The sequence below is a fragment of the Barbatula barbatula genome (assembly GCF_947034865.1).
Source record: "Barbatula barbatula genome assembly, chromosome: 13".
Classification (NCBI taxonomy): Eukaryota; Metazoa; Chordata; class Actinopteri; order Cypriniformes; family Nemacheilidae; genus Barbatula; species Barbatula barbatula.
In genome coordinates, this window is record NC_136776.1 from 21,461,536 (window position 1) to 21,478,309 (window position 16,774).

Here is a 16,774-nt window from a genome sequence, read left to right on the forward strand (position 1 = left end):
ATTGTTGGTTTCACTGGGCGGTGCATAAAATACAAATATTCATGAGTTCTTTTCACTTTACACTTTGTCATTTCTATTCAGAGCAAGTTCATCGTTTTATTATCTCTTTATCACAATTCTCATACCATGGCCCATGACTCGCTTTACCCGGAGCTGATGCTAAGAAGCTTTTCCAATTATAAAGGTATTTTTCTAGATATTTTTCTATTTCTAGTTGCCGATCCTCCTTAAACGCAGATGCATAGGGCCTCTGCACCACCAGGTCTCCCCCTTGAGTACAAAAACACTAAAATGTTTACAAGTCACAATATTTGTATAACTTTATTATGGATTCATACTTAATATTCATATTTATTTCATTACTTTGACATACTCGTGTAGTGCACAGCAGGTGATGACATGGGCGTGATGTGATGATGATGCATTTCTACATATGGCAATGTGGCTATAAAACATATGTTTTTTTCTGTACTATTTCAAAGTCTTGTTTAGTTTTGCCAAATTATGCCAGTACAGGTTTACAAATTCAGAATTTAAGTTGCTTTGAAGTTGGATGTTCGATAGTCTGAATTTAGAGACCGTCTCTAAAGTTACATAGGCTAAACATTGACGTACAAATTTCTAACTTCAATAGCTAATGGGAGTGACTTACAGTCACAAAACCAGCTGTACAGTGTGTGTGTTTCCATATGTTTAGCTTCCGTGATTAAACTATATTTATGTTTTGTTTTTGTTAATCACTTATTTGGTTAGTAAAAACACACCACATTTACGTGTTTTTAAAGCTATGCTTCCAGACCCGCGCGTTATTAGGTAAATAATAATTTACATTTTCTTTCTTATAGTTTACAGTTATGTTTATCTAAACTTAACTATGACAAGGACCCCCACAAAGATTCGCTTTGGGCCCCCAGACATCTAGGATCGACTCTGAGTACGTTTAGATCTACTCAATAATGGAAAAGCTAAAACATCACCATACGTCTGTACATCCGTCTTGAAACCTTCAATAAGGCAATTCCATGTAAATGTCAAACTTAAGATGAAGAACTTTTTAGATTTTGACAATACTGGTCAGATTGCAATATTTGGTGGTTTAAAGGGAAACTTCACCCCAAAATGAAAATTCTGTCATCATTTACTCACCTAAATCTGTATACTAATGATGCTTCCTCAGGTTTTGTTTTGTTGATTCAGATCATTGAAAAAGTGGACAAACTTCAAACTCAAAACACACCGGCCGGACCTCTTTAGTTTTAACACAAACTCTTTCTGCAATGATCTAAAAGCTGATCCTGCTTTAACATCATATTTGCACCCATAAATAATCCAGTTCGATCAACATATGCAAATGAATTCACTAAAATATGTTTCACTACATATTTATGGGAAATAAGAATCATGAGAAACACTGAAGGTGAATGTTGTTGTGTCCTCCTGAACATTAGTTTCTAATGTATTAAAGATCACTAATAATCGTGGCATCTCAACTAAAGAAATCTATATTTAAACAACAACATTAAAACTCGTATAGATTCTGTTTGTTCTCTAAAAATACTTGACAAAATCACATTTTATCACAAACTTTTATTCAATCTCTAAGTACACAATACAGACTTATAAAAAACTTTCAGAACACGGTTGTTCTGTACAGTATCAAGCACAGAAATACTACATCATCGTCCAACTCGATTTCTAACAAGTTGACCGTGTTAAGCTTGAGGACCCTGCATGTTTAACAGTATAAAGAAGGCACAATGGCATGTTAGACCTCCTTTAATGTTCCAACAGCTGTAGATCATTTAAATAATGAAAACCTGAAATATTGTTTGTCCACTAGAGGACAGAAAAGATCACACAGTTATAAGACAGAACAGCACATCACAGCCGTAAATAACATAATGTGAATAAGTAAATTAAAGCAGGTACATTTCTAAATTCATGTGTCAATATCATGAACTGTATCTGAACAGTCATTGAAATGATTCTGCTTTGTTTTAAGAGTTCTGCGATGAAGATCATAATAATGTGGACAAAACTTTAAAATCAAAGTCTGTTTGTGTGAGTCCATATAAACTCACTTTAACTTCACATTCAGAGTTTCAGATTCAACATAAAATGAATTTAAAATAGACATTTTTGATTGCTTACATTGGATATTGAATTTTAAATATGCTTCTTGTTCACTAAAAAAGGTCAGTTGTGTTTATAATGTTGTTTATATTCTTGTAGACCCATCTCCTCCTTATTATCCACAACACGAACAGCCAACAAAGGGTCGTACAAAGGGTCGTATTCAGTCTGTGTGGGTGCCGCCGCTGAATCATTCCCTTCAGTATTTGTTGAATGCACTTGAAACAGAGAAAAACGACGTATGTTAAGAGAAAACTAAACTGTGTTTAAAGGAAACATTTAAGAAAATAAAAGTCCTGTGATTATTTATTCAGCCCAAACGAATTTCAACTGATGTCTTACAAAGCCTCCACGTTTCCCTGCTTCATATATGTTAAATGTGCATTTGTATTGTATTTGTAAATTTTATTTCAAGTCCTCTGAAAAATATCTAAACATCCTTAAATGAAGATTTAGTTGTACACGTTTTAGGACTAGTTTTAGTAAGACAAATTAGAAGCTGTCCAGTCAAGTTATTATGTTTATATAGTATGATAATGGAGGTAAAAATGCACCGCTGACTTTTAACCAATTACTGTTGAAGTAGAAGTTATCGTAAAATTGTGTTTTTAACCAATGAAGAGATACTTACCATTGACAACGATATTGAATGTTCTTTCTGAATCCCCTGTTATGGTTCTCAGTCTATAACGTCCAGAGTCTTTGCTTGTGAAGTGTGTGATAGTGAGAGATGCATCCTTATAGTCCAGCTCAAGTCTGCCTCTGAATCTGTCATCTTTATCAACATCAGCAGCAGCAGCAGGTTTATTTCCAGTGAATTCAGCAATACAAATGTTTTCAAACATCCACTTGATCATATCAGGCATCTGTGTGAAAGCATCCCCAGTGCTGAGAGTTACAGAATCTCCCTTATTCACTGACACCGCCTTAATATTCACTGTCAGAGATAGAAATATTTACATTAAAATAAAAGAGTGGGAACATATATATTCTTGGCAAGTTAAAATATATAAACATCCTTAAAACAAGATCAATCAAATTGAGAAGCATAATTGTAAAATATAAGACTATAAGAGTAATTGTTTTATTTAAAAAGGAAAACTTGCACAGAATAGATGTTCAAGAAATAAATCATTGAGTTTCTCCAGGAAATCATAACCTAGACCTGGAATTTGTTTTCTTTATCTGGATTCTTATGTTAGACAATCCATTGAGTCAAAATGCAAAAGAATTGTGATGAAACTTGTCTGCTGTGTGAGTCTTGAATCATTGGAAGCTCTGACTGTTAGGACTCTGTCCTTCCTGTCTCGAGCTTTCAAGCTCCCTGGGCAGAGTCATGACATTGCCACGTCTTTCGGGTTTCTGTTGTGTTATGTGTGAAGACATGTGGCTTTATGTTGTTACGTGATGCCACGTGTCTTCCTGTTATGTCTCTCAGCCCCACCCTCCTATCTCCTGTAATTTCATTAGGGTTTCATTCCCATCGTCTATTTTGTAATTCACCTCGTTAGGGTTTCATTCCCATCAGCTGTCACCACTCTCCCCATGTAATCACTCCTCGTTAGTGTCTCCCTTTATATGGTCTCAGTTTCTCTCTGTTCAGTGTTGGTGCATTGTCTTTATCTTTTGTCTGATGTTGGTGTTTGTATCAACGCTCACGGTAGTATCCCCTGTTTCTCGTCTTGTTGGACTACCCTGTTTCGGTTTTGTGAAGTGTTTTGTTTCTAGTGTTTGTTTTCTAGTGTGTTTTTGTTCTTGTTTTTCCCCATTGGGGCGTTTCTGGGGGCGGGGGTAATGTTAGGACTCTGTCCTTCCTGTCTCGAGCTTTCTAGCTCCCTGGGCAGAGTCATGACATTGCCACGTCTTTCGTGTTTCTGTAGTGTTATGTGTGGAGACATGTGGCTTTATGTTGTTACTTAATGCCACGTGTCTTCCTGTTATGTCTCTAAGCCCCACCCTCCTATCTCCTGTTAGGGTTTCATTCCCATCGTCTGTTTTGTAATTCACCTCGTTAGGGTTTCATTCCCATCAGCTGTCACCACTCTCCCCATGTAATCACTCCTCGTTAGTGTCTCCCTTTATATGGTCTCAGTTTCTCTCTGTTCAGTGTTGGTGCATTGTCTTTGTCTTTATCATATGTCTTTGTCTTATATTGGTTGTCTAATGTGGATGTCTATGTTGAGCTGTGACTGGGGATTACACGACTCCAGGCAAATAGTTTGTGGACTTATTATTTTATTATTAAGGACTTTGTTTCCTTTTGTCCCCCTCGTTGGAGGTGTTTGTTTTTTCTAGTGTTTTTGTTCATGTTTACCCCCTTGCGGGTGTTTTATTTAATAAACATTTTTTGTTATACCTTCGTCTGCCTGCATCTGGGTTCTGTCCAAAACCATTTCGTGACAGAATGCACCAACCCACATTGAACCCAGCAGGCAGTACGGACACGACTGCCCGTGCTAGTGAGGCGTACCTTCTCTTTGGCCTCCGCCAGAGAGACATGTACATATGGGACTTCGCTGACAAGTTCTTGGCAACGGCAAAGCGAGGCTGCTTCACGGAGGAGGAGTTGAAGGTAATCTTCAACGGCTGCCTTGCAAAACCGCTCTCCCAGGAGGAGATGAAGTTACAGAGACACCTGGGCTTCACTGATCTTGTTCAGCGGATTAGTGATCGGGATCTGCCCAGGGTCTCTACACGCCTCAGCTCTACGACCCCATTGGGTTCGATCCCTGAGGATAACACCCTGGAGCTTGGGGTCGTGACCACCACCGCACCATCAGTCTCGGACCCTGCAACCTCTCCACCAACCACCAGTCTTCAGGGCAAGCGTGGAAGGAGAGAGTCCTGGGGGTCCTCTTCGGAGGCCTCCAACGCGGAGCCAGCCCCGTCCTTCACCTTCCTCCAGCCGACTACCAGGAGATTGGCTCGGCAGAAGAGGAAGAGGCAACGGAGGGGGGCACGTAACCCAGCCCAGCCGGCGCTCCTGCCGGTTCTCCAGCCGGGTTCACAGCCAGCGATCCAGCAGGCGTCCAGACCTGCCTCTCCGCAGGCGTCAGGACCTGCCTCTCCGCAGGCGTCAGGACCTGCCTCTCCGCAGGCGTCAGGACCTGCCTCTCCGCAGGCGTCAGGACCTGCCTCTCCGCAGGCGTCAGGACCTGCCTCTCCGCAGGCGTCAGGACCTGCCTCTCCGCAGGCGTCAGGACCTGCCTCTCCGCAGGCGTCAGGACCTGCCTCTCCGCAGGCGTCAGGACCTGCCTCTCCGCAGGCGTCAGGACCTGCCTCTCCGCAGGCGTCAGGACCTGCCTCTCCGCAGGCGTCAGGACCTGCCTTTCCGCAGGCATCAGGACCTGCCCTTCCGCAGGCTTCAGGACCTGCCCATCAGCAGGCGTCCAGACCTGCCCATCCGCAGGCATCCAGACCTGTCCTTCCGCAGGGGGACTTCCAGCCGGTGCCTCAGCCAGTTCTCCGGCCAGCATCACCTCAAACTTTTTTCCCCCTTGGACACACACCTCTCCCTAGCCTTTTCAACTCCCCGCCGGTCTCGTCCGGTTGTTTCAAGTCCCCGCCGGTCTCGTCCGGTTGTTTCAAGTCCCCGCCGGTCTCGTCCGGTTGTTTCAAGTCCCCGCCGGTCTCGTCTGGTTGTTTCAAGTCCCCGCCGGTCTCGTCTGGTTGTTTCAAGTCCCCGCCGGTCTCGTCCGGTTGTTTCAAGTCCCCGCCGGTCTCGTCCGGTTGTTTCAAGTCCCCGCCGGTCTCGTCCGGTTGTTTCAAGTCTCCTCAACCTGTCCCACCCTTTCCTGGTGTCCCCAAGGTTTGGCCTCCCATTCCCCCACCCCCCCTCCCATGTTTGTTGTTTTTGTTGACCCACCCGAACCCCTTCATATCCTCCCTTACGTTCCCTTTAGTTTGTTCTGTGTTGTGCTTGTGGTGTTTGTCTTTGTGCTTTTGTGTTTTGGCCCGCTGAGGTTTCTCCCTTGAGACGCCATGGGGCGTTTCTGGGGGCGGGGGTAATGTTAGGACTCTGTCCTTCCTGTCTCGAGCTTTCAAGCTCCCTGGGCAGAGTCATGACATTGCCACGTCTTTCGGGTTTCTGTTGTGTTATGTGTGAAGACATGTGGCTTTATGTTGTTACGTGATGCCACGTGTCTTCCTGTTATGTCTCTCAGCCCCACCCTCCTATCTCCTGTAATTTCATTAGGGTTTCATTCCCATCGTCTATTTTGTAATTCACCTCGTTAGGGTTTCATTCCCATCAGCTGTCACCACTCTCCCCATGTAATCACTCCTCGTTAGTGTCTCCCTTTATATGGTCTCAGTTTCTCTCTGTTCAGTGTTGGTGCATTGTCTTTATCTTTTGTCTGATGTTGGTGTTTGTATCAACGCTCACGGTAGTATCCCCTGTTTCTCGTCTTGTTGGACTACCCTGTTTCGGTTTTGTGAAGTGTTTTGTTTCTAGTGTTTGTTTTCTAGTGTGTTTTTGTTCTTGTTTTTCCCCATTGCGGGTGTTTTATTTAATAAAGTTTTTTGTTAAACCTTTGTCTGCCTGCATCTGGGTTCTGTCCACACCATTTCGTGACACTGACTCACAGAAGTGAGTTAAACGTGTATGTTCTTGCATGTGTGTCAATCAGACTGAAAAGCCTTCATGTAAAAATGTAACTGATTGTGACATATAAACAGCACATTCACGATCATTTCAGTGAAGGTTATTGAATAATTCTCTGTTAAGAAAACACTGAACATCACAGGTTGAATTATCAGTCAAACAGCAGGAATAAATCTAACCTTCTTTCTCCTCTGGAAGATTTTTCCTAGAAGCCCGGCCTGTTTAAACAATATAAACACAGATTTGTCTTCTCAAATAAAATATCTAAACAACATTAAACAAGACAAGAGAGATTATTTTTAGTTTTTAGGGCTAAGACAAAATACAGTAAGTAGCAGTCCAGCCACTGTTGTAGAAGTTATTGTTAAAAGGGTGTTAAAAGTTTTCCTCCTTTGAAATTGAGCTGCATACCTTTGACAGTGACAGTGAATTTCCTTTCAGGATCGGTCCTCAGTGTATAATGTCCACAATCTGTCTTTCTGGTGTTTGTGATGGTGAGAGATCCAGTTTTATGGTCCAGCTCCAGTCTGTTATCAACAACATCACTAACAACATCTTGTATTCCCTTGAGTTCAGCTATACACTTGTCTCCAAACTCCCACTTGATCATATCAGGTCTCTGTATGAAATCAAAGTCAGTGTTGAGAGTGAAAGATTCTCCCTCCATCACCGACACCTTCTCAAATCTCTCTGTAAGAAACAGAAATGCAGACATTAAAATGTGCAGCTACAACGAGGAGTAGAATTATCTTATGAAGGATTTGATATCACTGTCTCATTACAGACAGTTTCATGGGACATAGAATAGACTTAAGACATGGAGACGTAACAATGTACTGTTTGCAACAGTTTTAATACATTAAAAATAAATTGTCAGTTGCAAATATTACTAAGGAAAATCTATTTTAACCCATTCATTATAGTAGTTTTCAGTGTTGTGCTGATGAAACTCAACTTGGTGTCACACGTGACAGAAATGTCCCTTTTGAAAGCGATATTTCTGTGGCATGTTAATCTAAAAATGATATTTCCGTGTGGGATAAATTAACATAATATAACATTTAAATTTCAATAATATCCTTGATGGTGTCTTAATAATAATGTAATGTCTTACAAAAACCTAATTGTATTGCACAGTGATCTTAAAGACCTCGTCTTACTAACCAAGGACAATAACAGTGAATTTCTTTTCTTGTTTATTTTTGTCTGTGCTGCTGTTGATCTCTAGTTGATAAAGTCCAGAGTCTTTAGTTTTGCTGTTTCTGACGGTCAGAGATCCAGTTTGAAGATCCACATGAAATCTGTCTTTAAATTCCTCTTCATCACAAACAGATGCTTGACTTCCATTGATCGTATTTATATGTTTGTCTTTAAACCTCCATGTCATGACATCGTCTCTTAGTTCAGTGAGACCAGAGCTTAAAGTGAAAGGATCTCCTTCATTCACATACAGTTTATCTGTCAAACACACAAAGACAATACAGACACACAAAAACATCAAGTGAGTGTGAAGATTCAAGTTATTACAGGAGGCTCATGTGCATTGATCATTTACATCAGACTCACATGTTTACACATATCAAGGTTAACCGTCCTAAAGAAATCTGAGTAAGAAAGATCACTGAACTGATTCTGAGAGCTTCATGTGTCACACAGTTAGTTTATCTCTTATGTTTTGTCATTTTAGGGACTTTTAGTTTATGTGCTTTACTTTGTATTCAGTTTGTTTTCTTTGTAGTCGTGTTGATTGTTTAATAATGTGTTTCAATGTTTGTATAATAACCCTTTTGTTTTCCTCTGTTACTGAAGACTCATCTGTAGGTGTGGTGCTCATTGCTGTGCTTTATTGTGAATGAACCACAGCTATTGACCAATCAGAATCAAGAACAGAAACTAATCGTTGTATAAAGTAAACTAATGTTTGAGTTTCTCTATCTTTACAGTGTTGATCTAAATACTCTATAGAAAGAAAGTGTTCAGTTTACCACTGGCAGAAACACTGAATATCTGGGATGATGGCACATCTTGAAGTCTCATCTTTGCTTTGTATAGTCCAGTGTGTTCAGTTTCGGTGTCTCTGATGATGAGAGATCCAGTCCGAGGGTTCAGCTCCAGTTTGCCTTTAAATCTGTTATCAATATTTTCAATAGTTTTATTTCCCTTCATTTTAGCTATTGCTCTGTCTTCAAACATCCACGTTATCTCGTCATCTTTCTGTATTTCTTTAACACCAGTGAGTAGAATGACAGAATCTCCCGTCTTCACTGACACTGACTGATCAATGAATACATCTGGAGAACAAAACAGAACAAAGACACGTTCAGTGCATCAATACAGCTGGAATCACTCAGTCGAGTCAAATATACGTTTTATTTGCGGAATCAATTTTATTGTAAATATTCATATATTGTTATGGTGTAAAGCAGCATTCAAGTCTCAGAACAAAAACTCTCTTCAGTTCTAAAGAGTCAAACGTCTATTCTTCACAGTAAAGTAAAACAGCAAACAATCAGAAATATTATTTTAATTGTTTTAACCGTAATGGGTTTTGTTGTCATACAAACATGAACACACACATACACAAAAGCACAGACACACAAACATGTGTTGGGAATTTTAAGACATTTATGCTATTTAAGATAATATGATTCTTACCAATTCTTACCAATTTGTTTTTTTATTTCAGAGGTTCTGCGGCGATAGAAAAACACAAATACACCGACGGCTCCTGACATGACCAGCAGAACAGCAATAACTATACCTGCTACACCACCTGAAGACACACCTGATGCTGGAGAGAGAAACACACACACACTCATTGATCTTAAACACTATTAAGTATGAAAGCACTATATGATGCTGAAGTGAGAAACACACACACACTCATTGATCTTAAACACTATTAAGTATGAAAGCACTATATGATGCTGGAGTGAGAAACACACACACGCTCATTGATCTTAAACACTATTAAGTATGAAAGCACTATATGATGCTGAAGTGAGAAACATACACACACTCATTGATCTTAAACACTATTAAGTATGAAAGCACTATATGATGCTGAAGTGAGAAACACACACACACTCATTGATCTTAAACACTATTAAGTATGAAAGCACTATATGATGCTGGAGTGAGAAACACACACACACTCATTGATCTTAAACACTATTAAGTATGAAAGCACTATATGATGCTGGAGTGAGAAACACACACACACTCATTGATCTTAAACACTATTAAGTATGAAAGCACTATATGATGCTGAAGAGAGAGAAACACACACACTCATTGATCTTAAACACTATTAAGTATGAAAGCACTATATGATGCTGAAGTGAGAAACACACACACACTCATTGATCTTAAACACTATTAAGTATGAAAGCACTATATGATGCTGGAGTGAGAAACACACACACACTCATTGATCTTCAACACTATTAAGTATGAAAGCACTATATGATGCTGAAGTGAGAAACACACACACACTCATTGATCTTAAACACTATTAAGTATGAAAGCACTATATGATGCTGGAGTGAGAAACACACACACGCTCATTGATCTTAAACACTATTAAGTATGAAAGCACTATATGATGCTGGAGTGATCTACTCACCACTGACAGTCAGAATGAATCTCAAGTATTCGGCTCTTCTGTCACCGCTGATCTTTACTTTATAAAGTCCAGTGTCTGTGATTCTGGCGTCTGTGATGGTGAGAGATCCGGTCTGATAGTTCAGCTCCAGTCTGTCTCCATATTTCTCATCATAACTAAATGTGGTCTTATTGTCTTCTCTGTCACCTTTCACTATAAGAATGCCGTCATCTCCAAACCTCCACAATATCAGATCATATCTCTGAATTTCAACATCTTCCATCGTCAGATAGGCAGAATCTCCCTCCGTTACCGACACCGTCTTTAATTCACCTTTTTCAGCATCGATCAAAAACGGAGAATCTAAAAGAAACAGTTTCACATAGAAAAACATTAACTACACAATTTACAGTCAGATGTTAAGCTTGTAGTTTAATATTCACCATAGACTGTAAGATGGAATTTCTTTAAAAACGTCCCGGTGCTGTTGCTCATCTCTATCTTATAAAGTCCAGAGTGTTTGAATCTGCTGTTTGTGATGTTGAGAGATCCAGTCTGATCATCCAACATCATTCTGTCTCTAAATGCAGGAATATCACTATATATGATCTTATCTCTGTTGAGTCGAGCTATGGTAACGCCTTCATCTCCAAACCTCCACAATGTCAGATAATAGCTCTGTATGTGAGTCATATCAGTTTGTAAAGTGACAGATTCTCCCTCCATCACTGACACTAACTTCTCTTGATCTGGATCAACACCAAACACACCTGAAGAACAAACAGAGACAATTCAGACCAAGGAAATTAAATTAGACCATTTTCACGGATGGATGAATGAGAAAAGCTAGGAAACATTGGAACATACAAAAGTAAGATGATATGATATGATTTGCAAAATGATGACTGACTTCTAAAATATCTTTTGGTGGTTCGTTTTATTGAAACTTTATTTAAAACAATATCCCCAGGGGATTTCACATACTTAGAAAAAAATGTATAGGATAATGCAATGTAAGTCGCTTTGGATAAAAGCACCTGCCAAATGCATAAATGTAAATTTAAATGTAATTCTAGCTCGGTTATCTCGTATACATTGTGTGAATGCAAAAAGGTCAAAGCTTTTGTGTATAATTAAAAACAACCCAGTAACAAATTCGCACGGGATCAGTGTATTGGGATATGCTTAGAAAACTACAAATCCCATCAGGTTTAGCACTATAAAAGGAAGTGAGGAGATTTGTTGTTCCTCTTCTGCTGTTAATGGGAGATGGAAAACTACAAATCCCATTTGTTCACTGAATGGAAGCTGCAGCTGGCTTATGTAATACATAGTGGCAGTAACCAGCAGATAAGGAACATCTATGTGCAGACATGTTAAATACGGAGAGAGTATGGTGGTGTGCTGAATTTAACACATGTCATATTGATATTATTTAAAATTATATTATAGATATGTTTAAGTATTATGGCGAGATGGCTGCCTGAGTATCACAAATCAGAATAGCGGATGGTAGGTATTATTGCTTTTACTTCTTAAAACATAAGGGTTTATAAAACAAAGTTTTAAACGTTTTTATAATTTTATAATGTTTTATCTTTTGATGTTTTGTTTATGCTTAATACTTCATTGTTATACTTGATTGTTTGGGTTTTTGTTTGTATTTCAACTCTTTCCCTTATTGGATGTTGCACTGGTCCTCATTACCCAAGAAAATAATGCAACTAGTTGTAGTTATTTCAGGGCGTTGACTGATTTATTCGATTTTGTCCCTTCATTGGTGGATGACGGGTTTGGTCACTTATCTTTCTTTAGGTTTGCTATGAGCTTGATAGCAGTGTGAGCACGTTTGCCTAGTTCTCGGCTATTTTGTCTTCACCATATAGATTCTCTGTGGACATCCAGGGGCTGTTATGTGTTTTCTTCTCTTTCTTTTTTCTGGGTAGTTGCGTCAAAGGTTTGTACATTTGTCTAAGATGTTTATACTCTTGTCTTTTCATTGTTGAATAGAACAGGAATGTTTATTCTATTGAAACTGCACTACCGCCTTCTGCCGGATTACTTGCCCTTATAAGGGACCACAAGGTTACATTAGTGACACCTGGTGACCTCTAGTCGTGTAATAATCTGTGATTATAATCGCCTGCGAATCGGCCACGTCTTTTCAACAGTAAGTAAAAATTCCCCCTCAAATAACCCACCGTGTATTGACGAACACCGAGGTCCTGTGATAATATTATTTATATCATATATTAAAACTGTCGTTTTCTTATTTCTCATGGAAACTCCCGTAACACTTGAGACCCGCGATCACGGTGATCTTCCGGATCGCAACGGCGATCTCAAATTCCGACAGGTCCGGTCTCATATCATTATACACTATACAACTATATAGAAACTATACGCGAAGCCTTCATATCTGGGGAATAAGTCCGTAAATTTGAGTGCAATGCATTCTTCACTTAAACCCGGATGCGCCACGTGAAATACAGATGTCGGGACATCATAAATCCCACGAGATCCCCAGATAATAATACTTATCCCGTGCGAAAGGACTATAATGCGAATGCAATGTGTCTAAACAAAGTCTGAATGAGCTGAAACTGAAGAAACCCGAAAGAAAAAGTGTTTGAGACAAACAGAAGTAATGCACTTACCGCACAAATGAAATAGAAGATAAAACAACACATTTATAGTAAAAGTTTTCTTCATATTGATGTAAAGTAGCCTTTCGTTTAATGATGATGAGAAGAATTCATAAAACTGCATCAATGCATCTCTCGAGCTCCTGAACTGCACAGACCAGATTTAGCAAGTACGTATTTCTATTGGGAGCCCATTTTTTTGTTTCACTGGGCGGTGTTATATATTATAAAAATATTCATGAGTTCCTTGTAACTTGCACTTTTCACTTTCACTTTGTAACAATTCACTTTTCAGAGCCACTCAAGTGATCATTTCAGTTCTGTCTCTGTTCATCACTATTTCTGTCGTGACTCACTCTTTGCCCCTGCTGGTAGATACCGGCACTACAAGCTAAAGAGTCAGAGGTTTAGTAAAATACTCTATCATCAGGGGTTTGGTCAAATACTCTTTCATCAGGGGTTCAAATACTTTCTCTTCTACATATCTCCTGACTGTCTAATGCCAGACCTCTAAATTCCAACAACCCAATCATTTCCCTAAATCAAGCCCCGTCCAACATTCATCTCGTGTCATTCAGATATACATCAAGACTGAAGAAAACACCATCGGCACTTCTGTTTCATGCCGACTAGAACATGCATGTGTGCGTCTGTGTCCATCGGTTTTTATCTTCAGGTCTGAGCTTTATGCAGATCCCTCATGTTCTTCCACACTGACTAAATCAATAATTTCTTTCTGAACCCTACCTTGTGCACAGAGACATTGTCATGTCAGAATAGAAAAGGGCCCTTGCCAAACACATGCACACAGTTCCCTGGAATATAATTAAAGACTTGTGCTCACGGAAATAACTAGTTGAACCTGTTCATTAGAAGGGGGTGTCCCAATAAATTTGTCCCTGTAGTGTATGTACTGTGCACTCATAGATGTGTAACTTGAGTGTTTGTGTGTTAATCTCTGATTGTGTGTTTTTATAGATTTCTTGATTACAGTGAAGTTGAATGTTGAACTAAAGAAATTCATCAAGAATAATACAAAGTGTCATACATGTTGACTTCATAATTTCATCAACACAATCACAAACATGATATCATCTTACAGATTTTTACTCTACTTATTCTTTTTACACATTTTTATGTTCATGTCCATAAAACTGTAATTGTACACAATTCTGCTGTTTTATTTACAGATTTTTCATCTAATTTTAAAAATGCGAAAACTAGGTAGAGATAGATCAAGTTTATGCATGGAAGCATTGAAACAATATCACAAAACTAGACGCATATCACATAGATGTAAACCATTTTAGGACCAACTTTTATTATTAAAATGTTTAAGTATTTATTTTGTTTTAGACCGACGGTCTGTTACTTAAAGTAATAATACAATTAAATATTTAATATTCCCTTAATTTCAGATTGATGCCTTTTTAAACATATTTGTTTAATGTGTGCTCGTTCTTCTAGACTCATTTGCTTATTCCCTTCTGATCATCCACAACATTAACAGCTTCTTTTCTGATTCAATAACTCCTTCTGCCTGAAGCATCTTCACTCATCAAAAGTATTTGTATCGCCTCTTGGTTTTCTGTAAAAGGCATTAGTAAAACAGGAAAAACCACATGTGTAACCGTTTTTGTCGATTGCTTAAACACATTTCTTGAAACTATGCTTCGTATTCTCAAACCAGTAAACACAAATCCATAACGTCTCACACAATTCCCACACAAGCCCTCAAAAACACACACACTACAACATAGTCTTACACACTGGTGCAATGAATTCAAACAATATTTCCAAAACTGGTAAGTTATGTTGCTTGTGGTTATCCCCTCAAAAAACCTGCCTGGTCCACCCGTGGCATGCATCTACTGTCTAGGCAGGCTTCTTCCGTGGCCTGGAGGAGGTGAGCCCGGATGGTTGTGATTTTCTACATTGATCTATTTTTCCACAGAATCGGAATCGTGCAATTTAAAGCAACCATGTAGTTTTACAATGAACCAATGCCAACCAGGCTTGACACAGTGTAGTGAAACCTGTCTGCTCATCCGATCTGAGTGAGTTTAAAATAATTTTCTGCTCTGATTGTTCTTGAGTATTTTCTGTGGAAGTTAAAACGGTGTGTGTTTGTGTGTAAACAAAAGATCAGAAGAAGACATTACAAGACTAATCGTGTTCTTCATTATCAAGCAGCCCCACCATCAAGAGATGTGTGATTTTAGACGCTGTCGCAGGGTTGCCAAGTCTGTCAACTTTTTTTTAACTTTATTTAAGATTTTTCCAAACTTTTATAAACACAGATGAAACAAACAAAAGTCTCGGACCCCACTGGTTGTTTTTAAACGGTTGTCATGGGATTGGATTGTTTTGAATAGCCGTTGCTGTGATTTTGTTACAAGAATCTGGCAACCCTAGCTGTGAGCTTGCCCATAAATTCTGCTCTGAATATATATGTACGCATTTAATGTACATGATGGATTTTTGAATCAGATGTTAACATTTAAGAGACATACAGAATAAACAGCACTTTCATGTTTTTGGTGCTCAAATAATGGTAGTAATAGTTGCCCCAGAACTGTTTGTCTTCCTAATTTCTTTGAAATATCTCCTTTTGTGTTTAACGGAACAAAAAATACAATGATTTTTTTTACTATGGTGCTCAATACTGCCTCAGAAATCTCATTTGGTGACATTCTTCAAAATATCTTTCTTTGCAGAACAAAGAACTTCATTCGGGCTTGAAATAACTTGAGGATCAGCGATTCATGAGAGAGTTTGTTTGGGGTGAACGATCCCTTTAAGGGATCTACACTTATAAATACTACTCTGTATAGTTAAACATGGATACCACTTTATGTGGTGTACTTTATCTATAACATGTTATGTTAAAAATGGTAAAATTATAAGTAAGCCTGATAACTGTTTCAAATGTAAGTGTGTTGGTGATGTGTTTTCATTGGTCAATGCAACCCTGAACTAGACAAGTGGAAAACGTATTTTGAATTACACCACATTATAACCTCAGAATGTGTTGAGCGCTTTCCTCTCAATAACAATAACACACAACAATAATGACAGTGGGGTAAATAAAAGAAAGAAAGAGTCTGGTCTGATCACAGTGATGTTGTTTGATATGTTTACACCAGCTCTGTAATTCAGCATTATAAGTCACATCACGTTTATTGTTTTTAAACAATATAGCATTTTGGTTTGCTACTTATGTATTAAATCGAGGAAATTGTTTGATTTAACATTAAGATGCAATTTATACAAAACGAAATTCACTTTAAATAAAGTCTTTCTAAACAAACCTATGAAGTGGTCATAATCATGTCTGGCATGTCATATTGCGCCTCTTATAATGCTGTTCAGTGATCACTTTTTATAACCAAGATAGATTAAATAAATAAAAAAACAATATTATAATACTGAACATATATATGAACCTAAATACGTTTTTCTTTAATGGAAATAGTTGAAATGGCATGTATTGGGATGTTTTTATAGACTTGTTATAGTTTCTTATTCAAAATGGATGTACACGTGACGTGCACATATGTGACCATGGATCACAAAACCAGTCTTAAGTAGCACGGGAACATTTTTAGTAAAAGCCAAAAATACATTGTGTGGGTCAAAATTATAGATTTTTCTTTTATGCCCAAAATCATTAGGATATTAAGTAAAGATTATGTTCCATAAAGATATTTTGTAAATTTTCAACCCAAAATATATAATAAACTTTATTTTTGTGAGTGGATGGCCTGCTACAGTGCCTCGGATTAACAA

General features: G+C 38.5%; 1 protein-coding gene across 2 annotated transcripts; it reads right to left on the reverse strand.

Moving 5' to 3' along the window:
- Positions 1-1,568: 1,568 nt before the first annotated feature.
- On the reverse strand, positions 1,569-13,159 carry LOC306902311 (uncharacterized protein). Of its 2 annotated transcripts, none has more exons than XM_079470778.1 (10): positions 12,998-13,159; positions 10,784-11,110; positions 10,362-10,703; positions 9,402-9,527; positions 8,722-9,027; positions 7,901-8,194; positions 7,148-7,426; positions 6,916-6,954; positions 2,765-3,070; positions 1,569-2,351 (listed from the first exon to the last, which is right to left on the reverse strand). In XM_079470778.1, the coding sequence occupies exons 1-10, from the start codon at positions 13,107-13,109 to the stop codon at positions 2,197-2,199; spliced, it is 2,286 nt and encodes a 761-aa protein (XP_079326904.1). In that variant the 5' UTR covers positions 13,110-13,159; the 3' UTR covers positions 1,569-2,196. The 2 variants fall into 2 exon arrangements, with proteins under 2 accessions (XP_079326904.1, XP_079326905.1); XM_079470779.1 differs by having other exon boundaries at positions 1,570-2,351; positions 10,816-11,110; positions 12,998-13,139.
- Between the last annotated feature and the right edge of the window lie 3,615 nt (positions 13,160-16,774).